This window comes from Danio aesculapii, chromosome 4, assembly GCF_903798145.1.
Source record: "Danio aesculapii chromosome 4, fDanAes4.1, whole genome shotgun sequence".
Taxonomy (NCBI): Eukaryota; Metazoa; Chordata; class Actinopteri; order Cypriniformes; family Danionidae; genus Danio; species Danio aesculapii.
Window position 1 is genome coordinate 21,525,226 of NC_079438.1, and position 27,588 is coordinate 21,552,813.

The 27,588-nt window shown below is 37.4% G+C and overlaps 1 protein-coding gene and 3 non-coding genes across 4 annotated transcripts; 1 reads left to right on the plus strand and 3 right to left on the minus strand.

Annotated features, from left to right (window-relative positions):
• The first annotated feature begins 327 nt into the window (after positions 1-327).
• On the plus strand, positions 328-468 carry LOC130224147 (U4 spliceosomal RNA). Its single transcript, XR_008837222.1, has one exon. It is a non-coding gene; the product is annotated as a U4 spliceosomal RNA (small nuclear RNA).
• Positions 469-1,142: 674 nt separating this feature from the next.
• On the minus strand, positions 1,143-1,224 carry trnas-gcu (transfer RNA serine (anticodon GCU)). The gene has a single exon. It is a non-coding gene; the product is annotated as a tRNA-Ser (tRNA).
• A 179-nt stretch (positions 1,225-1,403) lies between these two features.
• Positions 1,404-1,485, minus strand: trnas-gcu (transfer RNA serine (anticodon GCU)). The gene has a single exon. It is a non-coding gene; the product is annotated as a tRNA-Ser (tRNA).
• A 10,518-nt stretch (positions 1,486-12,003) lies between these two features.
• On the minus strand, positions 12,004-27,228 carry LOC130222039 (NLR family CARD domain-containing protein 3-like). Its single transcript, XM_056454656.1, is given in 9 exon segments — positions 12,004-13,152; positions 13,359-13,405; positions 15,116-15,289; positions 18,069-18,242; positions 20,080-21,877; positions 21,973-22,168; positions 22,590-22,671; positions 26,800-26,907; positions 27,182-27,228. Coding segments are annotated over 9 exon segments (3,153 nt in total). The 5' UTR covers positions 27,226-27,228; the 3' UTR covers positions 12,004-12,622.
• Positions 27,229-27,588: the final 360 nt, after the last annotated feature.

A 27,588-nucleotide genomic window follows, 5' to 3' on the forward strand; every position in this document is an offset into this window, starting at 1 on the left:
TACCTTACCCCAATCCCTGTACAGCCCAATAAATACATCCCAATCTCCTCCCTTTTCTCTGCCCTTCAGCGTTGTGACTCCGCCCCCTTTACCAGATTACCCACAATTCTCTTCTCCCAGATTCACATAAGTAGTGTATACTTTTCTTTAAGTAAAAATGAAACAATGTATAAGTAATTATTTTTGGACAAATCAATAACCTGTTCTGCAGACACAGCATGCACTCATTGGTGCCAGAGGGCTGATTGCTGGCAGTTTAAAGTTTGATGCCACCTTGTCGTTGCATGTCCAGATTGGTACACAGAAGAGTTCATAGCTGTTACAGCTATTCTTTCGCAGAGGCAATATCGTAGCCTATGAGGTCTATCCGAGGCGTGATCATTGCTGGTTGAAAACTTTACCCAATACCTCGCTGAGATGACTTGAAATACAGTCAGCTCTGGCAATTTTTGTCAGCCTCTTAGTAGGCTTAATGTTCGGTTGAAAAGGATAGCTGTGCTTCTGTTTCTTTAACATGTTGCAACTTTCGTTGAGCTCCTAAACACGCAGCAGTTGGATTAACCTGTACCGTAACGTTCTTCAGAATGCAAGCAGAGTGTGTGTAAGAAACCTTCCATGGAAGCACCAGGCTCTCTAAAATGCAAAAGCAATTGAACGACGAGAATGGGATTTGAACCCACACAGGCGGAGCATAGTGGATTTGCCGTCCATCCCTGCTGGAGGCTGGATTAACTTTTACCATAACATCCTTCAAAACGCTAGGAGGGTGCAGGTAAAACACCTTCCACGGAAGCACCGGGCTCTCTCAAACACCAGAGCAAATGAGTGACGAGGATGGGATTCAAACCCACACATGCAGTGCAAAATGGATTAGAAGTGCATCACCTTAACTACTCGGCCACCTCATCAGCACAATCGATCAGCAGTCCATCGCTTTAACCACTCGGCCACCTTGTCACATATGTTCTCGCTTTCCTGATGGAGGCTGGACTGTGGCACATATGTGTATATGTATGTTCTTGCAACTATTTTGCAAAAATATTCGGTAAGATGACATTCAATTTTGCCATAACATGCTTCGAAGCACGAAGATGGTGCGAGTAAGATAACTTCCCCGGAAGCACCGGGCTCCCTTAAATGAACGACGAGGATGGGATTCGAACCCATGCATGCAGAGCACAATGGTTTAGCAGTCCATCGCCTTAACCACTCGGCCACCTCGTCATGCATGTAGCCACTTTCCTGATGGGGGCTGGACTTTGGCATATATGTATGTATTTGCAGCTACTTTCGATACAGATGACATTAAATTTTGCAGCAACATCCTTCAAAACGCTAAGAGGGTACAAGTAATACACCTTCCACTGAATTACTGGGATCTCTCAAATGCCAGAGCATTTGAACGACGAGGATGGGATTCGAACCCACGCGTGCAGAGCACAATGGATTAGCAGTCCATCACCTTAACCACTCGGCCACCTCATCACATACTTTGCCGCTTTACCGATGGAGGCTGGACTGTGGCACATATGTGTACGTGTATGTTTTTGCAACTATTTTCGGTAAGATGACACTCAATTTTGCCATAACATGCTTCGAAGCACGAAGAGGGTGCAAGTAAGTTACACTGTAAAAACAATTCTGTAAAATTTCCGGAAAAATACTGGCAGCTATGGTTGCCAGAACTTTTTCTTTAAAATTGTTTTTACAGAAAAATGTTGTATTTTTAACAAGAGTAAATTTTATTCATTAACTGATACAATGATCATTTACAAACCTTTGAGTTAATTATTTATATTTGCAGAAAACAACTACGTTTCAATTGGCATTTACTGGCATTAAAATCAACATTTTAAATGTCTAAGTAATATATCTGAGCATATTGAGAACCATCGTACATCAGTTCACTACAAAAACTTTTTAAATAAAGTCATTAAATGCATTATTGTGTTCATGTGTGACTGTAATTAACCGACTTTCACTGCATTAGTAACTACACAGTTACCTTTAAACAAAAGAAGCTGCAGCATAACATCAGATTCTCTGAGTAGGGTGAAGCTGCAGGCCCGGAGACCCAACCGCACGCTCAGACCTGCACGCTCAGACCAGCACTTCCAGACCTATCATTTTCTCAGACAGTGCCACCTGCTGTTGGGTTGGGTGAAGCGGCAGGTATCGAGACCCACGCTCAGACCAGCACTTTCTAGGAAGTAGCAACATCGGACACGTGAGTAAGGTTATTCATTTTATTAAAGCGATTCTTAAAATTAGCAGGTTTGATGGCATAAATCAATGTGACATCTTATTACACTAACAAACAATATTTCAGTGTTTGATTTGAATTAGTCAAAAGATAGCATTATTTTATGATATTTACAGCGTGCTCTTATTTTCTGTTATTGTACCATTCTGGGACACTTTTCTAGCAATGATTTCTGGCAAAATAAAAAACTTTGAAGTAAAAATGTTAAAATAAAATGTATTGTGTATATAAAGCAATTATTAATTGTAACATATTAAAGTGCTATGTAGGTCTACTGAACGTATTACTGTATTATCTATCTGAAAGTGGTACAGACAATAATAGTAACACAATAACAGTTTACCAATTGTAAATAAGATCTCTGGAAATCAAAATATCAATTAATCTGCATAACATTTACAATGTGAGCTCTCTTAGGTTAAAACAAATATAATTTGCTTGTGCATGAATAACAAAACATACTTAAAATCTCTCTTACCGGTGACCAGTTATTATGGATTTTGTCTTGTCTTGTTATTAAAAGCTATGGGCACAGATTTGCTTTCTGGACTGAGGAGGCAAGAAGTGTCTTGGATGGAAAGATTCTGCCCCTTTTTAGGGTGAAAAGAAAAACCACATCCAATCTTCCAGCACATGTCCAAGCAGTTCAAGATCGGGAAAGGAATGACAAAAGATTAGTGGACTTGATTATCACATCAAAATCAGCAGAGCAGCATTTGGTGGTATAGATGGTTCCACTGTAAATTACTCCTCTAGACTCTGAATATGGTTGACTTAAATATAGTCAAGTGACAATTTAACTATTATGTGCCAAATATAATTAATTACTTGTGCATTTACATATGAAATATAATTTCCTCTATGGCCCAAAGGATATACTCGGTGGGAAAAGGTCAAATTGGTTTCCACTAAAACCCCGTTCTCAAGTGCCTGTCTACATTGAGAATGAGCAGTCCCAGTCAATCATTTGTGACTACATCAGAGGAATTCTTAATAAAACCAAAACACAGCTGACCTTCAATGATGAGGTGGAGTTCATTTGTGGATGTCTCCTCCCAGAGGTAATCACAAAACATGTATGTACATGAGCATGCTTATGTTCAGCAGTGTGTGTTTTATTTTATTAATTGGTTTATCTGTATGTTTGTACAGGCCATAACTCATGGCATTTCCGAGTTACAAGGCTTGTCTTGGCAGGAGGCTGAAGATGTCTTCCTCCAGGGCCCCGTTTATCACGCAAGGTATGTTTACATTTTTTTGTACAAAAGCTGTTAAGTTTTTATGTTAAACACAATTTCTGACAACAGCATTTATTTTTTTGAGTGAAGTTGAGGAATTTAACAGAAGAATTGCTTGAGAAATGAAAAATCTCCCAAATAAGAATGTAAAGCATTTTATTTTATTTTATACGTAATAAATACATTATTAATCCAAGTATTGTTTTTCACAATTTTTCTCTGCATTTTTTACAGCTCGATGACTTGTAGGACCTCATGAATATTTATAAAAAAATAAAGTTTGGTGTGAGAAAATTACTCAGAGTACTATCATTTATTGTATGTGAATAAAGAGATAATGTTCATTCCCTCAACTCAATACTAAAGAGTTTGATAAATCCTTAATGATTTTAAAACAAAAAACAACAACAAAAACAATAAATGACTGAAAATATTTAAGTAACTGAACAATATCTATTTACAAATACAGTTAATTAAAATACAACAGACTTAATGCATTAAATCATAATCTAGTATGTTTAATATTTTATATAATAATGTATTCAATCATAGTGTAATATTTTATAGTAGAAAAATAGTGTAATTTACAATTTATAAATCGTTGAATTCAGGTTAGGCAATTTTTCCAACAGCAGGTGGCACTGTCTGAGAAAACGATAGGTCTGGAAGTGCTGGTCTGAGCGAGCAGGTCTGAGCGTGCGGTTGGGTCTCCGGGCCTGCAGCTTCATAATGTTGGTCTGCAGACTTGGATCCAGGCAGATCTACGGCAACACACGTTTCAGGCACACACAATCTAGCACACACGATTTAGCCAAACCATATATGGTAACTAACTAACTCCTTAGCATTATCGCCACCTATTAAAGTTCACAAATATGATTTCCCATTTCAGTCATTATTATTATATCGTAACGATCATTTTAACATCTCTGCAGTTTCTGAACTCAAATTATGTAAATACAATTAATTAGTTAAAGACACATGAGTCCACATACACAAAGAAAACATAATAGACCGTCTAATTGTAGGATTAAGTGTAATAAACTAATTCAGGATCTTTATATTATCATACTTGGTTAAAATCACTTTGTTGTAAAATATAAAAGCAAACAATAATGTGTCACATTAAAATGAATTACTATAGTTAATCATTTAAACAATGTATAATATAGTTATAAACTGATTATCTTAACTGATTATCTGATTATAAACTACTATCTTTAATAAACTGTCACAGCTGTTAGTTATTTATATATATATATTATTATTTTTAATTAGTTATTAATAGTTAATTTGTTTATATTGCTAAATTTTGGTTTAAAAACAATATATTGCTTACTATAAATTACTACAGTATTTAATGTGGGAAATCATTAATGAAAAAGTTTAGAAAATTAAGCAAATACACACTATTAAATCGCTTGAGTAAAATATTAATATAGTGTTATACATTTATTACATATAAAATGTATTATTGTCTGTATTAACTTGCTATTATTTCCTTCATTATAAATGAATCCATTATATAAATTAAACCTGTTCAAAGTAGAGCATTCAGCAAGGCCAGCAAACGAGTATCTGCTATATTGATTCTGTCAGATAATAATGACTGATCATCTATGATGACTGATAGAAAGCTGTTCAGTCTATTATATTGATTGGCGATCGGAAACAACGCTCCTCATTCGCCCGTCTCGATCGCAATATCTGTGAAAAAGTAAGCACTTGTTTATTGTGTACAATATTTATTAACTATATATATTAAAATTTATATCGATGACGTTGTCCTAGAAGACGTTAATAACAATAACATCCGTTGTAACCATGGTTTGCCTAGATTGTGTGTGCTAGATTGTGTTTGCCTAAAACGTGTGTGGTTCTGCGGCCCTGCAGCTGGATATTATTGGACTGGACAGCAGATGCATACGTTGTGGCTACCTGGTTACCTCCAAATAATTTGGACCCTTCACTGTCTTTTCCAGTAATCATAGTACTGAAAATGTAATTAGTAACTAATCAAATTAAAAAACAATGTACTCATTATTATTCATAGTTTGTTTGTTGCTGTTGCAATTATCTGTAGGATGACATTGCATTTAAAGATTCAATTGTCTTTCTTGCTTGGATGCCAGGACACTGGATGTTGTGTGTAAGTATTTTGCGATTTGTTTCTTGGAAATACATGATTGTATCTGTAAATTGCTCGCACTTGTGTGATCAGAGTTGAGAATTGCTATTGTAGTATTCCAACATGATAACACTTGTATTTTCCATGTAATGAAGCCAAAAGATAGACACATGTACTTCTTAGATTCAACCAATCCTTATGAGTTGGGTGATGAGCGCTATGTGCACAGTTTCAGGTTGCTTTAGAAATGTTTATGGTTCGGTTCATTGCTCTTGGTTTAGAGTTCATACAAGGTTTGCGTTCAAAACGTTTCCTTAATAGTTATTTGAATGTTTGCATGATGTTCTGAATTTGCAAAGTCCCAGTTACTGTGGGCTACTGTTTTTGTAGTTTGAGTACTCGTTCGTGAATATTCATGTTTGTTCTTCTGTATTTTTCTTTAGTAAGATGACAGCTGAAATTGCGCAAGGAACATGGATGCTACTGAAAAACAAGGTTAGATTTGTCAACATATGTCAATCTCTCGCAATTAACCTAAATCGTTTTCATTTTATTAAGGATGTGCCCAGCAACTTGGCGACGTGGAATGTGGAGTCTTCATGTTGATGGTAAGGCAATATAATTTTTGTCTATACATAAACTAATGCATTATTCCAATAATTGCTGCCAGATTGACTTTAATTTGCTTCTTCTATCATTGTTATTTTTTATCTTTCAAACTCATTGTGTTGCAGTGTGCTCTATATGTTGTTTAGGGAGCCCCCTTTGACTTCACAACGGTAAGTTATTAGGAGCACAAATACTGTAACTGGATTGCATGCTATATAGATATTTAAAAGATTTCTCTGTATTTCTGTCTTTAAGCATGATTTCCTGAAAATCAGAAGATGGTGGGCACTGGTTTTCTCCCAGTAACTTTCCCAGAAAGGTATTTGTTTATTTCCCTACAATTCATACCACATTGCACCCTATCCTATGGTGCGTGTGTGTTACAGGACCGAAAAGCTCCAGAGGACACTATTGGTACATGGGGCTGTATCCAAAAGCAGTGAGGTATTTGTCAGTGTATATGTGAATTTGGAAATGTTTATAAAGTTATAAAAAGTAGTAAAATTGTATTCCTTGTTATTTTCTAACTAAGGAGCTTCCTATGATCAGAGACATGAAAATGGCAGAACAGTGGAGACATGCCAACCGAGACATGTTCGTGGGCCCTGTGGAAGGGCCACTTTTCCTCCAAATGGAAGAGGAAGACAGGGAAAAAGCTCTCCAAAACCTCTTCAACATGGGAGACAGAGGCCCATTCACAGTTTGTTTTTCATTGAGGAAAGACATGGAGATTTTTTTAACAGAGTGCCATGATAAAATGAATCTCAGAGTGAATTCTTCGTTTGGAGAATGAAAGAGTTGGCTAATACTAGCTAAATCAATTTAGTTTGCCATTGTAACAGAATTTTTGTGTAATTTTGTTCAAATGTTTGGTAATACTTTATAATGTTGAATTAGGTAACATTAGTTAATGCATTAGTTCAAATGAATTAAAACACATCTGTTAAGCATTACTTAAACGTATTTGTTGTTATTGTTAACTCAATGCATATCTTTATATTAACAGCTTAAATGATTAATGTTTACTTGCATATTCAATAATGTATTTGTTAATGGATTAGCATGCATGTGTCAAATATAGTAATGTGTTAGGTAATACATTAGTTCACAATAACAAATAATGAATCACGACTGCGCTTCAGCATGACACATAACCATTGTTCATTTTAACTTACCCATACTAATTAATGCTAATTAGTTGATCTTGTTTAAAGAAGTTTAACCCAATAATAACTGATGTGTTACTAACACGTATGGGTTTATCACAAAGCAATTCAATTCAATTCAATTCACCTTTATTTGTATAGCGCTTATACAATGTAGATTGTGTCAAAGCAGCTTCACATAAAAGGTCATAGTAAATAGGAACAGTGTAGTTCAGTTTGTAGTGTTTAAGTGCAGTTCAGTTTAGCTCAGTTCAGTGTGGTTTAATAATCACTACTGAGAGTCCAAATATTGAAGGGCAAATCCAACGATGCGCAGCTCTACAGATCCCGAACCATGCAAGCCAGTGGCGACAGCGGAACAGCGATTATTGATTTTACTGGACCTCAACTGTTTAACACATCAGTTAATTTAGTGCTAGTGGTAAGTCATGTTAATAAAGAGTCTTCAAATATAAGTAACACATTAGATAATGTAGGAATAGTATACATTTTACAATAAGGTTCCCATAATTAATCATGTTAGTTGAGTACACAAAAATGAATAACCTACAAGTTGAAGCTGTGGTTTCTACTTTAACACCCTGAAACCATGTCCATTAATCTCTGTTTATTGTGTAGTGCTTATGTAGTGAGTCACTGTTCATTATTTGTTCTTGTGAATTAATGCATTCTCCAACACATTACTATATTTCTAAGTTTACATTATTTGTGTGTTTCATTAAGTGGTCTTATCTAATCCATTAACAAATGCATTAGTGTATGTGTACGTAAACATGAACTAATTTAGCTGTTAATGTAAAGGGATGCATTAGAATATGTGCTAGTTAACAGAAGTTATGTAATGTTGAAAAGTTATGCTAACCAAGTTATGTAATGCTGAACGAAATCATCGTTAAATGTTAATGTTAACACAACTAATGCATTACTAACACCATTCATATATGTTTAGTTAACATTAACAAATATCAAGTAATGCTTAACAGATGTGTTGTTCATTATCATGACATCAAAATTCATGTTAACTATTACATTACATAACGCAGCCATATTGTAAAGGGTTGCAGTTATTTGACTAGTATATGTTTACTTAATATTTTAAAATAAACTTTTTTTGACATAAAACGTCCACTCTTGTGTGTCTATATGTATCTGTCATAAAGCAAACATGAATTAAAATGACCCATCCTGACTACAAAATGAATATCAAGTAAAAAAAGATCTGTCTTAAGTGTTTCATGAATTGTAATAAATACATATAAATATTATGATCATACTTGAGAGGTCTTATTGCATCTAATGCATTAAAACAGTGCTACATATTTTATTAATTCTATATGGTTTGCTCTCATTTCTGGCCCAGAAGTATTCTCTGACTTTTAAGTATTTGTCACAAAGCAAACATTAATATCTCATTATAACCTAGTCAAGCATGTTCTGGTTTATTAGATTAATCAAAATGATTATCAATAAAAAAATAATGATGGAGATGAATAATTAATTAATCAATTATACATTTCTCTTTCTTTGTGCTCGGGACAGCGTATGCTATATACCCCAATGGATAACCATATATGGTCTTTCCTGCCTTGATCGTGTGTGTGTGCCTGAAAAGTGTATGGTTCTGCGGGTCTGCAGCTGGATATTATTGGAGACCGCAGCAGACACACACACACACAGACAGACAGAGCACCCGTTTAGCTTTGCACTCTTTTTGCACGCATATGTGACAGGATACAGGTTAATATCCATTGCTGTATGGATATCTGTTATATTAATGTACAAAATAAACCTGATTTAACGTCCACAAACCGGGACTGAAGCGTCTTCCTTTATAATTGTTCTGACACGCGGCTGTGCTGATGAAGTAAAGCTAAGCTAAATCGCTGTAATTCATTACACACATGCTCTGTTTTAAAAACATTTTAAACTTGTAAAACTCACTCTTGATCATATTTATTGATGATTGATGATCCTAGCGAACTGAACACACCTTTTATTCCCGGTTGTTTTGCGCACGTCTTGTCTTGTTGATATGATTATACATGTGACTACCTGGACATGTTAATACGCACTGCTGTCAATCAATTCGGTGGGCGGGGGGATTGCACTCCTACATAAAGTTGCGGTCGATCTGAAAACCGCTCTAATTGGTCCACCATTTATATGTTGCTAAATTTGAAAAAAAGATGAGAAAAAAAGATGACTATGTGTGTTTATATCACCCCAATATGATGCTCTATACACCATACATGCACATATGTCTGTCCAAACAGCTTGAAAAGTAGATTTTTCACCATAGGTGCCCTTTAATGTATATTTAATAGTTTATTTAAAGATATACAGTTGAAGTCAGAATTATTAGCCCCCATTTATTTCTGTTTAACAGAGAGCAGATTTCTCCAACACATTTCTAATCATAATAGTTTCAATAACTCAACTCTAATAACTGATTTATTTTATCTTTGTGTTGATGATAGTAAATAATATTAGACTAGATATTTTTCAAGACACTTCTATACAGCTTAAAGTGACATTTAAAGGCTTAACTAGATTAATTAGGTTAACAAGGCAGGTTAAGGTAATTAGGCAAGTTATTGTATAACGATGATTTATTCTGTAAATTATCGAAAACAAATATAGCTTAAAGGGGCTAATAATGACCTTAAAATGGTGTTTAAAAAATTAAAAACTGCTTTTATTCTAGCCGAAATAAAACAAATAAGACTTTATAAGAAAATATTATCAGACATTCTGTGAAAATTTCCTGAATCTGTTCAACATCATTTGAGAAATATAAAAAAAATTAAATAAAATTCAAAGGGGGTGAATAATTCTGACTTCAACTGTATATTTTCTCATAGATTAAACAACACACTATAGCATGGTCTGGGTTGTCAGCCAAATCTCCACTACAACTACACTACATTATTTCTCTAAATTTGACTTTCCTAAATTTATATTGAAATAAATCTAAACAAATCTTAAAAGAGCTGAAAATTGAATTGATTTTAAATTTTAAAATTGCTCTGCATTCAATTACATGTAATATAATGCAATCCTGTTCTAGTTTAAACAATTAAACTATCATATGTCTATAAATGCATAGAGAAACTCACTATTATAAATGCTCTGCTAATGTTGTTCATAAAGCTATACGGTACATTTGATATATCAGCATGAAAGGTTTCATTGCACATGCATTCATATTGTTTATCACTTATTGTTTTAGATTTGCAGTGATGCAGTAGGTAGTGCTGTCGCCTCACAGCAAGAAGGTCGCTGGTTCGAGCCTCAGCTGGGTCAGTTGGTGTTTCTGTGTGGAGTTTGCATGTTCTCACTGTGTTTGCGTGGGTTTCCTCTGGGTGCTCCGGTTTCCCCTACAGTCCAAAGACATGCGGTACAGGAGAATTGGGTAGGCTAAATTGTCCGTAGTGAATGAGTGTGAATGAGAGTGTATGGATGTTTCCCAGAGACGGGTTGCAGCTGGAAGGGCATTCGCTGCGTAAAACATATGCTGGATAAGTTGGTGGTTCATTCTGCTGTGGCGACCCCAGAATAATAAAGGGACTAAGCCGAAAAGAAAATGAATAAATGTTTCAGATTTTTTTATTGTAACAATTTGTTACAAAGAAAGTAATTAAATATGTTAAAAATGGGGAAGTCAGGATCACAATTTGTAGCTGCAAACAACAAAAAGTAAATAATGTCTTGGTCCTTTTGTCATACCCTAAACCAGTGTTTCCCAACCCTGTTCCTGGAGGCACACCAACAGAACATATTTCTCAACTTTCTCACCCATTCACTTCAGGTTTTGGAGTATCTTCTAATGTTCTGGTGAGTTGATTCAGGTGTGTTGGATTAGGGAGAGCTTGAAAATGTGTACTGTTGGTGTGCCTTATACTGTTGGTGTGCCCTAAACTGTCAGAGTATCCTGGGAGATGCAACTCGTAATATTTTAAAATCCTAAATCAAATCTTTAAATATATTGAGATGTTTTGCACAGGTCCAGATAATATATAAAATGGCATGAAATGGTTTGTTTTTGCTTATCATTTTCCATTTCTTCCTGTTTATGAGGATTAAGAATTTGTGGATATTTAGATTAGAAGCAAGTCAGAAACTCTTGAGTGAGGAAAGGATTTTTGCAGAGTATTAATACATAACTGAATTGATTTATTTTTCAGTAAGCGTGAAGAATCTGATGCAAGGATTCAGCTTCATTTAAAGAACACTGGCTATCTCTAGTGATGCTGTGGTCAATAAATAAATGTGAAAAATCTAATGTTGTCTGGGTTTGTGTTCGTCAGGTAGCTAAATGGTGCTGGAGTTTTAGAAAGTAGTCAATTGTTTGTGTAAGTGTTCTGCAGCTGTCTGCTAGTCAATACCACTGCATTCTCATCAAAGCATATCAATAATCCATATTACTCTCTATTGTTTGGTTATCATTGTGTTATTTTCAGAATGTAACTTTAGATATAAACAATACAACTAAATGCATATCCCTATATGTAAACGTAGAACTAGGCTACAATTAACCAGTACACTATCCAACTATTTGTGTTTGAATTTGATTAATTAAATGAATTAAATTAATCTGCACTTGGGCTTTTGATTATCTGAATTATCTGGTGAGTGTATCAGTTGTGCATATTCTATAGTGAGTGTATAACTCACTTCCTGATACATCAACTCAGCGTTTATATTTAGCGTGATATAATTAAAATATATATTTATAAACAGGACATTTAATAATCTGGAGCGTTGACTTCAAATCTATTATTTGGCCATGTGTCTTTCATCCCCCCCTACTGGATGCATTAGGAACAACAGGGGCGTAAAACTGCCTGGATCCAAGTCTGCAGATACCCCATATAGGGTGGGATTGGGGCAGAGCAATCACAGAATCTGGATGCACAACTAGCACAGTAGGTGGCGATATGCACAAAGAATGCAATTCACCAAAAAACTAACAAGAAGAAGAACGGATGAAATGAAACATCAAGTGCAAGTTCTGCTGAAGTTAACTACTTGATAAAACATGTTTTACAAATAAATCAAGAAACAAATCTCCCAATGAATCGCCACACTCACTTACAGTTCTTCCCAATTATTTACACACATTTTCTGAAAGCAGGTCTGTCCTGTACACACACACACACACACACAGCTGCTGCTGACTGCTCCTGTAGAGGATTGTGGGTAAATCTCTTGTCAGTCTTCAGCACAGTTTCACTGATGATCCAGGATAAACTATAAACCCAGGCCAGAGCGGCTCAGTGAATGTGGTCTGGACTGAGTGGATGAGGCTCATTGTGTCTCTACAGATGTTGTAGAAGATCAGAGTTCCTGCACTGTGATCCACAAACACTCCTATTCTCCTGCTGAGCCGCTTCACTGGGAGATCAGTGTGTGTGTTATTGTGTATGAATGAGAAACCAGAGGAAAAGCAGATCAAACTCCAGGACTGAGCATTATATCCAAACACACACTCACCACCTGCTCGTCCCTTCCTCCTGATGCTCTTATATGACACTGATATACACACACCATGATCTCCACTCCAGTCAATCTCCCAGTAACAGCGTCCACACACACTCTCTCTGCACAACACCTGATACACACCATCAAATCTGTTTGGATGATCAGGATACGGCTGATCCTCTTCCACACTCTTCACCTCTCTGTTCTCCTCAGACAGTTTGAGACGAGTGTGTGCTGTGTTTGGATCCAGTGTGAGGAAACAGACATCTGAAACCAAGAACACACACATTTATAACCACAGCTGTGTGTGTGTGTGTGTGTGTGTGCGTGTGTGTGTGTGTGTGTGTGTGTGTGTGTGTGTGTGTGTGTGTGTGTGTGTGAGAGTGTGTCTGTCTGTGTGTGTGTGTGTGTGCGTGTGTGTGTGTGAGAGAGAGAGTGAGCATGTGTGAGTGTGTGTGTGTGTGTAAACGTACATTTGTGTGGTCCTGCTGTAATCCTCGTCTCTCCCCTATGATCCAGACTGTAAACACACACAGATTGTCCTTCAGTCAGTAAACAAACATCAGCTTATAATGCACACACACACACACGCACGCACGCACGCACACACACACACACACACACACACACAGATTGTCCGTCAGTCAGTAAACACACACACACACACCAACACACACTGTCCTTCAGTAAGTACAGACACACTCTCACACACACACACACACACACACACAGATTGTCCCTCAGTCAGTACTGAGAGTGTGTGATTAGTGATATGAGACTTGCTGTAATCACTGATTTACAGATTCATAATTGTGATGAGAAATCGGATTCATTGTGGAGCTCAAAGACAAACACTTACTGTATTTTCACAACAACAGTAATGGTCACTATTGAAGCTGATAGTGTGTGTGCGTGTGTGTGTGTGTGCGTGTGTGTGTGTGTGTGTGGTATATACTTTAGATCTTGAAAATGCAGATATTTAAATGCTTTTTAAGCTTTTAGAAAACTATATTTTTCTCAGTTTTTTGTAATAAAGGTTACATTTTTCATGAATCTTTCCTGCATTTAAGTGTGTATAAAACACAAACAGATGATTAAGAAAATAGATTAAACAGTTTTATTGTTGTCTGATAGCAGGGTGGTTCTTTAATTTAATATATAATATGGTCAGATATTCCTAGTCAATATTATTCAGAGGGCTGTCACATTTAGGTCAACAACAAAAAAAAATCACTGTCAGGAAAGAGGTCAGAGCATTCAGTGTTTCGACATTGACAGAATCTGATGTTGTCAAGCTTACATTTCCTCTTTAATATTAAGAGACTCACATTACCTTTAGTAGGTGACCAATATTGTCCCTCATTGACAGTAAAATAAGCATCCTTTCAGCAAAGCCTGATCTTTCTGTGTCAGTCTGATGCAGGATTCACTGATCTGAGGCCAGTTTTACTTATTAAAATAGTCTGAACTCACTGTGAGTGAGATGGAGAAAATGAAAGCACACAAGCACTGAGGTAAAATCAGATGCTCAAGACATCACCCCTATAATAATGACGTGTGTTTAAATGGAGCAGTAATGTCTATGAAGAGTCATTCAATATGAATAATGTAAAGGGAGGTGTACACTTTTTTGTTTTTAATTTTGATAAATCTCTTTAGATCAGAGGAGTATTGCACAAGTATAATTAAGAAAACCAGGATTTGAGGAAAAGTGCAGCTTGAGTTTAGGAACTTCTGGTCACTTTTCACCCACTTTCACCCACAATGAGCCCCAGTGCACTGAAATATTTTAACAGGTTTGGATTAATATATGGAGACTAGAAGAGGAGTGAAGTAGGCTACAGAGTTTCTGTTTTCAAAATGAATCTTCAAAACTATTACAAAAAATGGTTCAGAATAAGTAGGTTCAGTGTAATAATAATAACCTGTTTACAATTACTTTACTCAAGGCTAGATGTAGTCTATGTTGTATAAAACAAATTGCCATTAGAGCTTTTGTTTTATAGTTGGCCAAATTGACGAATTCTTTTACAAATATAATAATAATTAAACAATTGTGATTAATGAAAACTAATTTAAAAATGTGTACACTTCCCTTAACCTTATTTCATATTATTAATTCACACAAGTTGTATCTCCTGTATGTTCTACCCCATAACCCTCACAGTAAAGCTTAGTTTGTTGTAAGCCATTCAGTGTAAAAGCACAAGGCCAGTGATGCTCCACATACTTGAGTTTGTCCAGTGTGTAGTTTGCATCCTCCAGTTGTTCAGAGAGCAGCTTGACTCCTGAATCTCCTGGATGATTGTAGCTCAGATCCAGCTCTCTCAGGTGTGAGGGGTTTGAAGTCAGAGCTGAAGACAGAAAACCACAGCCTTCCTCTGTCACCATACAGCCAGACAATCTACAAACACAGCAATAGTCCACATCACACAGTTGGACAATCACACATCTCTTTGTGTTGTGAAGATGTTGACTGCTGTTTCTGCTCATGTCAACAGCAGTGATGAACACACACATCCTGATTAGCTCTCCTTATTGATCAAGCCCTGAGATCTCAAAATTATTATTAATGGTGCGCTGTTGTTGCTAGAAAAATTATGCTATATTAACACAAGTATCCTCAGCTGTATCCCATCTAGACTTCACCCTCACCTGTAGCACGGTGAAGGCTAGATCAGATACAGCTGAGGATACTCGCATCAACATAGCATCATTTTTGTGACACTGTTCAACAAATAATATTTGTACATTACCGTGAGGGTTGGGTTTAGGGTTGCTGTAAGGTTAGTTGCTAATAAAATACAATTAATGAGTAATTTAATGAATAATATAAATACTTTTCGTTAACTTTCGATCGCAGCTGTATCCCTTATAGCAACAACCGCAAGAGAGATCCGAGCTGCTGGATTTACTACATTTTCTTCTGAAATACATGAAGGTAAACAACTGTTTATCTGAGTGAGGAATAGAGAAAATATTCTAGCAGCATAAACAGTGTGTATCTTACGTGAATAAAGCACATCGTCCAGTTATATTGACACATAAGTATTATTGCACGTGTATTTTACAAGCCTTAAATGGTATGTTTTGCTTGTAGTTGTGTGTATTTGAATGTCTGAAACCTAATTTGTTTGAAAGCACAGATAAATTGTGACAAGCACAGCACACCTCTTTCTGTACCTCAGTGTGTGCCGTCAGATTTGAGTTTAGCAGTTGATGATGTGTGCTCTGAACATTCTAATCACACCGGTGTGATCACATGCTTCAGGGCCCGGTTTTTTCGAAAGTAATCCACTAGGATTTTGGATAACGGCAAACAGGTTTTTCAAAAGTAAAAACGGATTACATAATCGGATTAGATCAAGTAATCCAATCTTGGTTTTGATCTGGATCAAACCTTTAGTTTGGGTTTTTCAGACCTTTTTTGTAGGATTTGGATCACTTTGATCCAAAAAGTCTGGATTAAACTGATCCCATCAGAAGCGTGGATTCAGCGTGGATTTCATGCCCAAAATGTAATGAAAACTTTAAAAACGTATCAAATAATACTACATGTGGATCATGCAGTATCTTACAAGATATCCTGTTTATTCATAAGGTTTTAGTTGTATTTGTTCATCCATCAGGCTACAGTGATTAGGTAGGCTTTAACATATTCAGCCGTTGAGTATAGGCCTACAGCAAAGTAAAAAGTATTTGGCCTCATATTAATAATCCCCCAAACAGCTGTCAAAATTGACCAAAAAAATACATTTTATTCTGTCACTAATTGATATATATATATATATATATATATATATATATATATATATATATATATATATATATATATATATATATATTCATTACAATGGGATTTTTTTTGTTGTTTTTATAATATTTATTAGTGATGTATGCAATGATTACAGAATAACCAAAAAATGCACAAAAAAAATGGCAATCACTGATTTTTGAAATCACTTTTAACAATTGTAAAAAGAGACTGAAAGGGCAGGAGCACAGCTTTGTCTGGCAAATGAACAACTGACTCTAACCAAACTGCAGTAAACCAAGGCCAGACTTGAGATCCGTCTCCTAAAGGCTACGCTCAGACAAGCTGCTCTCTCCACATCAGATGCCTGAAATTATTGTGGAGTTTTAGACATTAAGTCTTTTTTTTAATTCAATACATCTATATTTGAAACTTGTTATAAATATCCTCAATGTACAGTGTTTGTGTTGTAGGTCTCAGATGAGCAGACTGCTGGAAGAGGATGGGGTGGGGGGTTTCTTGTTTTTATTTATTTATTTTTTAAATGAGTGTGTTTTCACTAAGGTTATATTGACCCCACACTGGCTATTCTACTTGTTGCTCTTTACACATCTATAGTTCTACATTGTCATTTCCTATCCTGTTTGAGCACTGGTCTAGTTATCCAGATTTAGTGATCCTAAAAAGTTCATATCCATATCAGACTAGTCCAATCCGATGTTGTTTTGAAAAACTGGCTCGAAAAGTAAGCTGGATAACATGATCACGGATCGCAAAAAAAAGGATTACTAAATCCTGATAAATTTTATCCGGGTTAAACCTCTTGAAAAACCAGGCCCAGGGACCAGCCGAGGCTGATCACACCGGTGTGTTTGTACACGTGGAAGGGTTAAACACATTTGTCTATACACATACGTTTGTATATATATATATATATATATATATATATATATATATATATATATATATATATATATATATATATATATATATATATATATATATGAATATATAAATTACATATATTTTATATATATGACTAAATTTATTTATTTTACTGATAATACACTGAGTAGAGAAAGAGGCTCCCATATTTGTTAAACCAATATGTAACTATCTTTTTGTAGTCACTGTTGAGTGGAGAATCATTTACCTCAGTGTCTCCAGTTTACAGTGTTGACAATCCTTCAGTCCATCAGAGAGAAGCTTCACTCCTGAATCCTGCAGGTCATTGTTACTCAGGTCCAGCTCTCTCAGGACACAGTTTGAGAATTGTAGAGCTGAAGACAAACTCTCACAGCACTGAACAGTGAGATTACATGTGACCAATCTGAGAAAGAAGAACACAGACTACATAAACAGTGTGACTTTGAGTAATTTGCCTAGAAGTAATATTTATAATTAGTCAATCAGGTCCTTGATCTCAGACCTCAGTGTCTCCAGTTTACAGTGTTGACTCTTCAGTCCATCAGAGAGAAGCTTTACTCCTGAATCCTGCAGGTCATTGTTACTCAGGTCCAGCTCTCTCAGGACACAGTTTGAGGATTGTAGAGCTGAAGACAAACTCTCACAAGACCGAACACTGAGATTACAGCCCTGTAGCCTGTGTAGAGGACAAACACAATATTTAGGTGGTCATCTGAGACCTCATTGATCAACAATGCTTACTCACAAAAACTATGTGTACACCAGCTTTCACCCTTATGATCAAATGTACTAACACCAAAATGAACATGAGTATGTGTGTTAATCCATACTAACTTCATGAGAGGTGAATGCAAATTTCTTGTGTTTTTGTCTGTTGGCGACTCTTAGAGGCAATGAAGTGAAGCTGCAAACGTTAAACTATGAAGTCTAATGTACTAATGCATGTGAGAAACTTTGCAATTAATTAGCTGACAAAATATTAGCTTATTGTTGTCATGTGTTTGATGGGAATTTTACATCAGTTACGCAATTTAGATAAAAAAGGGCTTGCAAATGCTTAGGACGAGACTTCAAGCTGCAGAATGTGCAATTAATAGTCTAATTAATTAAGTGTAAGCTCATCAACCCCTGTTCCACTTCCTGTTCTGCAGACTGTCATATCAGCATGACCTTTATATCAGACCATTAGGTTCATTTATAGTCGGATTGATCCTGGTTGTCTTGTCCTTGTCCTGTTGTGTTTCCTGTGCTCACTCTATGTTTCACCCCAGTTTAACCCCATTGTTAGTTGGCCCAGTTACTCTTCACCCCCTTGTTTACTTACTAATCTCTGTGTATTTAAGCAGCTCTTATTTGTTGATCATAGACCTGTATGTGCGTATCACCAAGATCCACCTCTCATGTTGCTTTGCCTGCCTGCACAATTCATAACAAAAATGATGATAATAAATGAATTACTAGATTTAAAGAAGAATAAAGAAGTTAAACTAACCAGCTTTATATTGAACTCTACACTAGTGAACTACACTAATGAGAAGACAATGGCAAATACACACAGATGAGTGTTACTTTATTATCATCAGAATAGAGAAGGTCAAAATAAACAGAATAGAGAAAACAACAGTGTGATTTTCCACTCTTATCAGAAAGGACTCAATTTCCACACAGCAGAAACAGTACAACACATACAAAGTCAGTTATAAAATGATACTCAATGAGAGAGGACAACAGATGAGGAGCAGATCTGCATTTCTCAAATTCATCTACTATATTTCAGAGAAGCAGAAGACAAGGTTAGAAAACTGTACTGTTAAAAAAGCTTTTGCCTCTCCTGTAACATCAGCTACTGTTCACAGATAATGTAAGTAAATGGTTTATATAAAGGTCTCCAGAATGTATCTGTAAAGTTTCAGCTCAAAATACCCATAAGATTATTTATTATACCTTTCAGAATATGGGTATTTTCAACTTTGAACACACTGTAGCTGTGTTGTTGCCTGTGCCTTTAATGTAAATGAGCCGGTTCTCTCCACCCACCATTCCCACATGTCAGAGTCACAGAGATCTCTTTATATTGCTCTGAGGTATGTTTATTGCTCCTGCTGCGTCTCATGTCAGATAAACAGCACAGTGACAGACAAGAATGAGAAATACTACAGTAAGAACTTATGCTTATTTGATGTATTTGTTGTGGAGTTAATTAAAGCCTTTCTGGAACGATGAGTCACACACAATGTTGGTACAAAGTTTTGGTGGGTCTCAGAATTGCAGGGATTTGGATCCTATTTTAATGCCAGGAAATTTAAAAGAAGAAATTTGCACAACCACTGCCAATACATTAATCTGAAGGTTATTAAAAACAATCTGAAATATTAAATATTAAACAATTATTCACAGTATTTTGAAGTGCCGACAATAACAATGCTGTACACGTTCATTAACATGATCAATTAGTTATTTAATATCAGCAAATGTCTATTTCTTAAATGAAAACAAAACAGACTTTGACTTACTGAGCTCTTTTGGAGGTTTTGATGACTGCTAATAGTCTGATGAGACACTCATCTGATCTCTGGAATTTCTGAAGCTCAAACTCCTCCAGCTCCTCCTCTGAGGTCAACAACACAAAGACCAGAGCAGACCACTAGGCAGGTGAAAGATCAGCATATGACAGACTTCCTCTACTGAGGTGAGACTGAATCTCTTTCAGGAGAGTTTGATCATTCAGTTCATTCAGACAGTAGAACAGATTGATGGATCTCTCTGGAGACAGATTTCCTTCAAGTTTCTTCTTGATGTATGCGATTATTTCCTCTTTGCTCTGGTTTCTGTCATCCTGCTGTGTCAACAGACCTTGTAAGAGTTGTCGACTGGACTGGAGTGACAGACCGAGAAGGAAGCGAAGGTAAAGGTCCAGATGTCCATTCTCACTTTCTAGAGCCTTGTCTACTGCAGTCTTCAGCAAATCAATCATACATTTAGTTTTGCTTTTCTTTCTAAAAATAGGTAAAGGTTTCTTGTTGATGTCTAGAAACAGATGCTTATAAAGGGCTGCAATGAACTCTTGAATGCTCAAGTGAAGAAAGCAGTACATGGTACCAAGAATGATCCCCGTCTCCTCCTTAAAGATTTGGGTACACATGCCTGAGTACACCGATGCCTTATAGACGTCAATGCCACAGTCTTTCAGATCGCTCTCATAGAAGATCACATTGTTTCTTTCCAGCTGCTGGAAGGCCAGTTTCCCCAGTGAAAGGATAAAGTTTGGATCCCAGGAGACATCTGGTGTGTTTTCTCCATCATACTTTCTTCTGCTCTGCTGGATCTGAAAGCGGAGAAAGTGTGTGTACATCTGTGTCAGAGTCTTGGGAGATTCCTGCAGTGTTTCAGCATTAGCCCATTGTTTCAGTTCAGTATTTCTGTTCTCCTTCAAAATGTTCTGGAGAACAGTGGCTGAAATCCAGCAGAAGACTGGGATGTGGCACATAATAAAGAGACTTTTTGACTGTTTAATGTGATCAATGATTTCTCTGGCCTGATTCTGATCTGTGAGTCTCTTTCTGAAGTACTCCTCCTTTTGGGCATCATTGAATCCTCGTATCTCTGTCAGCCGGTCGATACAGTCAGCAGGAATCTTACTGGCAGCTGCTGGTCTGCTGGTGATCCAGATGAGAGCAGAAGGAAGCAGATTTCCCTTGATGAGGTTCGTCAGGAGAACATCCAGAGAGACTGCTAAAGATACATCACGACACGTCTCATTACCAGCAAAGTTCAGAGGAAGACGACATTCATCCAATCCATCAAGGATGAACAAGACTTTGAATCGTGTGCTTCTTGTAAGGTTCAGTCCTTTAGTCTCTGGGAAAAACTGAGTTATGAGGTCTTTTAAACTTTGTTTTTCTTTCTCCTTTAAGTTCATCTCTCTGAATGGAAGAGGAAATATGAAGCTGATGTCTTGATTTTCTCTTCCTTCAGTCCAATCCAGAACAAACTTTTGCACAGAGACTGATTTCCCGATGCCAGCAACTCCTTTTGTCAGGACAGTTCTGATCTGCTCGTCTTGTTCAGCTGCTTCAAACAAATGTTTGCATTCAACCTGTATCTCTAGTGACTGATGACGTCTGGAAGCAGCTTCAATTTGTCTGATCTCATGTTCAGTGTTGACCTGTTCACTCGCACCCTGAGTGATATAGAGATCTGTGTAGATGTTATTCAGAAGTGTGCAGTCTCCTTGCTGAGCAATTCCTTCAAACACACTTTGATATTTCTTCTTCAGGCTACATTTAAGGTGATAAATGAAGAACAGCTCGCCTAAACACAGGAGTAAAGAAACAGATAGATTTAGTCTTGACTTTTCCAGCTATATTTGTAAGTGTCAGTCTGACAGATACCCATGAGTTTCTTACCCTGGAGAGTATCAGCAGCTTGATCTTGCTTCATCTCTCTCAGGAAGAAGAGTGTGAGATCAAGAGCTGCTTCTGTGATTCTGCTTCTGTTCTCATTAAACTCCTTTACAAACTCTTGTCTGTTTTCGTCTTGTAAGATTCTCTTAAACTTTTGCAGTTCTTTCTTCAGAAACTTGATAATTTCACTCTCAAGATTCTATATTTCAAAAAAGAGAAGAACAATATTTCACAAAGACGTTAATTCACATACAGTAAATATATTATAATACATGTATGTAAGTGCTCAATTCTGATTGGCTGTTAAACCTTTTATGGTGTTCTGTTTTTTTCAGCTAAAATTGTTCAGGCAGGCTTTGAGCACATTACATTTCCATATCACTATGCTGAACAATTTCATTTATTTCACAACGACAACAATCAAACCACATTAAAACATAGCAGAAGGCTTTGGATGAGATATGTAAAGAACAAGTCCTAGACACAAGGAGCAGTTTGAGAACAAAAACCTGACTAATGTCTGAATTACTACAACTACAGATGAGATGTTTGACAGATATAAGATCTTTTCCATAAACATATTGTCTGTTATAATATGAATTTTAAATAATTTTTCCCACCTGGAAGATCTTCGAGAGATCTGTGAAACTTTTTTGGCTTCTGTGAGTCTCGTCTCTTGAATCTGGTAACTCATATTCAAAACTGGTAACAGATAAAACTACTGTAAATATTTTAAGACAAACAAATACAGATATATCTGAAAAACATTGAAAACAATACATTTTCTGTAGTTCACATAATAAGGAGACAGTCAGTACAGTAGACTTGTGCTATTGGGCCACTGCGAGAAGCACTTTAGGAGAAGCACTTTAGCAACTAGACCAACACCGTGTAAGTACATTTAAACTTGTTTTCAGCTGTCTGTGAATGGTACTAGAAAAGTTTACCCTGTTTCCTTGGTTACTGTAAGAGCTTGTGTGTCGAGCGCGGAAGGTTTCGCACCCCCCGCCGCAGTTTCGGGTGTTTTTACTCTGGACGCGTGTCCAGCTGACTTCAACCAGCAAAGCGCTCAGGGGTGTATATAAGCAGCTAGTCTCACCGAGGCAGCGGTCGCGGCCGCCTCGTGTGAAGGCCGACGAGTGTAAAGACCATCGACTCTACCTGCGCGACTCCACTGAGCAAAGACGCCGACAAAGCGCTTGAGTACTTTACTTTTTTTTATTTTACTTTATCTCTGCACTTATTATTGTGTTCCTTGCAGTTTTACTATGTGTTTACTAATTCCTGTTGTTACTATCACTCGCAAAGCACAAGAGGTAGGCTGCAGGTGCAATCCTCACAACCTTCGATCAATTCCTGTATCTTCTATTTCACAACTCTCTCTCCGTGGGCCTCTGGAATTGTCAATCTGCTGTTAACAAGGCAGATTTTATAACCTCCATAGCTACTCATTCTGACTACTCATGGCTCTGACTGAGACCTGGTTGAGACCGGCGGACACTGCTACACATGCAGCTCTTTCTACTAATTTCTCTCTTTCCCACACTCCTCGTCAGACAGGGAGTGGGGTGGGACTGGACTACTGATTTCCAACGAATGGAAATTCACTCAGAGACCGTCCCTGCCAAAAATCAGCTCCTTTGAATTCCATGCAGTCACCATTATCCACACCTTCTACATAAATGTGGTTGTCATCTACCGCCCACCGGGTACATTAGGTCACTTCTTAGATGAACTGGATGTTCTTCTCTCATCTTTTTCTGATTATGACACTCCCTTGTTGGTGCTAGATGACTTCAACATTCACATTGAAAGACCTCAAGCTGCTGACTTCCAGACTCTGCTTGCCTCTTTTGACCTCAAAAGAGCACCTACTTCTGCTACTCACAAATCAGGTAATCAGCTAAACCTTATTTACACTCGACATTGCTTCGCTGATCAAACACTAGTAACTCCACTACAAACATCGGATCATTTCCTTCTCTCTCTCAACATCCACATTACTCCTGAGCCGCCACACACTCCAACTCTAGTTGCCTTTCGCAGAAACCTACGCTCTCTCTCACCCAATAGACTATCCACCATTGTTTCAGACTCTCTTCCTCCATCTTGAAAACTCTCTGCACTTGATACGAACAGTGCCACTGATACACTCTGCTCCACACTAACATCATGTCTAGACAGACTATGTCCTCTTACATCCAGGCCAGCCTGTGCCAGTCCTCCTGCACCCTGGCTCTCTGATGTTCTCCGTGAGCATCGCACAAAACTTCGGGCTGCAGAGAGAATTTGGCGAAAAACTAAAAATCCTGAACAGCTCATAACATACCAAACTCTTCTGTCCTCTTTCTCGGCTGAGGTTACTTCTGCAAAGCAGACATACTTCCGTCAGAAAATCAACAGTGCCACCAATCCTCACTTACTTTTTAAAACATTTTCCTCCCTCCTCTATCCTCCTCCTCCACCCGCATCCTCCACACTCACTACTGATGACTTTGCTACATTCTTTTGCACCAAAACGGCAAAAATCAGTGCTCAATTTGCTGCACCTACAACAAACACGCAAGATACACCACCAACACCACACACACTCACCTTTTTCCCAGCTCTCTGAGTCTGAGGTGTCCAATCTCGTGCTATCTAGCCATGCAACCACCTGTCCGCTTGATCCCATTCCCTCTCATCTCTTCTAAGCCATTTCTCCTGCATTCATACCAACACTGACTCACATAATTAACACATCTCTTGACTCTGGTTTATTCCCTACTTCATTTAAGCAGGCTAGGGTAACCCCACTGCTAAAGAAACCCAACCTGGATCAAACGCTACTTGAAAACTACCGACAGGTGTCTCTGCTTCCATTCATGGCCAAGATTTTGGAGAAAGTAGTGTTCAATCAAGTCCTGGACTTTCTTACTCAAAACAACCTCATGGACAACAAGCAATCTGGCTTTAAGAAAGGCCACTCAACTGAGACTGCCCTGCTCTCGGTCGTGGAGGATCTCAGACTGGCTAAAGCAGACTAAATTATCAGTCCTCTTCTTGCTGGATATCTGATGTTCATTTTAACGGCACAAAACGACTGCACTTTCTGTGACATTTAGAGGAACTAGAGTGAACTGACGTCACGGCTCCTGAAATATTTTGGTTATATCCAAATAAGTGTTTGTTTTATACAGCACAAACCAGCACAAATAGGGCACAAACAAATGACATCAGTTTTTTGCGATTAGTAAAACCTGGGGAGGAGAGTGACGTCACGGCTCTTAAAGTGTTTTGGCATTATCTAAACAATAAAAATAGATACAGTGTTTATTTTAATGGCACAAACCAGCACAAACGAATGACACCAGTTTTGTGCGATTTGTAAAATCTGGGGAGGAGAGTGACGTCACGGTTTCCGAAATATTTTAGTTGTATCTAAACAACGAAAAGAGATACAGTGTTTGTTTTAACAGCACAAACGAATGACATCAGTTTGGTGCAATTTAGAGGAAATGGGGTGGAGAGTGATGTCACGGCTCTCAAAATATTTAGCTTATTAAACACATACAGGGTTTGTTTAAACGGCACAAACCAGCACAAATTGAGCACAAATGACCAGTACTGATTTGAAGTCATTTGTGCAACAGGGGGTGGAAAGTGACGTCACACGGTCAAAAAAATAAAGCTAAATATCTCAGACCTCAATTCAGCACAAACGTTTGTTTTTGCGGCATAAATCAGCACAAAGAATGGCATGGTTTTGGAGATTATTTGTTTTTATGGGGTGCCAACTTCACAGAGGTCCACTCTCAATCTACATTACAGGTGTCAAACTCAGTTCCTGGAGGACCGCAACTCTGCACAGTTTATTTCCAACCCGAATTAAACTCACCTGATGAAACTCATTGAGTCCTTCAGGCTTGTTTGAAACCAGGTAAGTGTGTTAAAGTAGGGTTGAAGTAGAAATCTAAAAATCTGCAGGGCTGCATGCCTCCAGGAACTGAATTTGACACCCTGGTCTACATGTACCACAATGCTTTCCACCTCACACCTCCCATGATTCATATAAAATTGCGTCTGATGACCTGCAGCCAATTCACTCATGTATTTGACAGACAACCATGGCTGAGTATTGTTTCATGTTATGAACTTTATCAAGAGTTTCATTTACTGAAATCACATGACTTTGCTCATTTGATATGTGCTCTAATCCACTGATTTACAACAAAATAATTGTAAAGGTTTTGAAGCTTCATGAAGCAGTGCTCCAAAATCAGCCATTACCTCTGTTCAGGGGCGCCGCTAGCTGCCACGGGCCCTCTGACAAGTCATCATGGATGAAAGTGAAGAGCGGGGTTGGGGGGGGGATTGTGAGGTCGCTTTTAAAAGTGAAGAGGGGGGTGATCGGTTGAGAACGAGGATGCAAGTGAAGAGGGGGGGTAGGGGGGGTTGGGGGTGTGTAGGAGCGGGCCCTTAATAATGTCTCTAGGGGCCCCCTAAATGCATGGGCCCTTAGAATCGTCCTAACTCACCCACCCCTAGCGGCGCACCTGCTTCTGTTTACTGGAGTACTCTTGTGGATTACAGGTGTGTTACTCGTTCATGTACACTTAGAGCGTGTTTCACTGGTTTGTGTTTTAATCTTAAGACTATTTCTGTTTTTATTGTTAGCTGTCTGGATATTGGATTATACTTTGTGGATTACCCTTGATTATGATTGCTTGTTTTGTCCCATTGCCTGTCTAAAAGACACTCTGAATAAGAAACTAAAACCATCACTAGGTGTCTGTAAATGTCTTAATTCAGCAAAACTCATTGAGTCATTTAATGTAAAACACTGAATACCTTTTGACTGATGATGGTGTTTTCTCACTGAGGTTTGGAGGATGACCACCTTTAGACCAGTCACTCTTCAGAGACACAGAGCTGGACACACGTGATCCTGATCTCACACTGAACACACAAACACACCAGAGGAATAAACTGCAGGACAAACTTCAGTCTCCTTTACAAGAGTTTATCAGACAAATATGAGTTTGTTCAGTTTAATATAATATCCAGATCAAGCTGTCTGTAATCTAGACTGATCTAAACTCATTTCCTGAAGTTAAACTGAAGCTTTGTCCATCATTTGATCAGGCAATAGCAACACAAATAAGTGCATTGTTGTTGGTCTTTGTTCTTCAGAGAAAGTGTTGAAATAATGGTGTAAAAACAGAGTCAATACCTGTGTTTCTCTGAGAGAGAGTCCTTTACTCGCTCATCTGCCATGCTGCAGATAAAACACCAATGCAGACATTAGCAGAGCGTTCAGGAAACAATCATATATATATATACATAGTCCTTTACATGAATGCAGTTGGTTTAACCCCTGATCTGACACCCCAGCTATTTCACATTTGATTTAAGATAAATGCATGTTATATAGAGTTTATCAAGATAAGTTCAGGTTTAGTCAACTGTTGATTTAGTTAGTATTAAAATGTCTTATCTATTAAAGAGGCTATTTGGTTAGTTAATGAGTTACTCTGACGGTTAAAGGTTAAATGCAGTTTTGTTTAAGGATCGTCAGCTTGTTGTTTTTCAGCAGCTTTTCTTCCTGTTCAACTGAAAGGTCTGCTTTAACTTTACTTT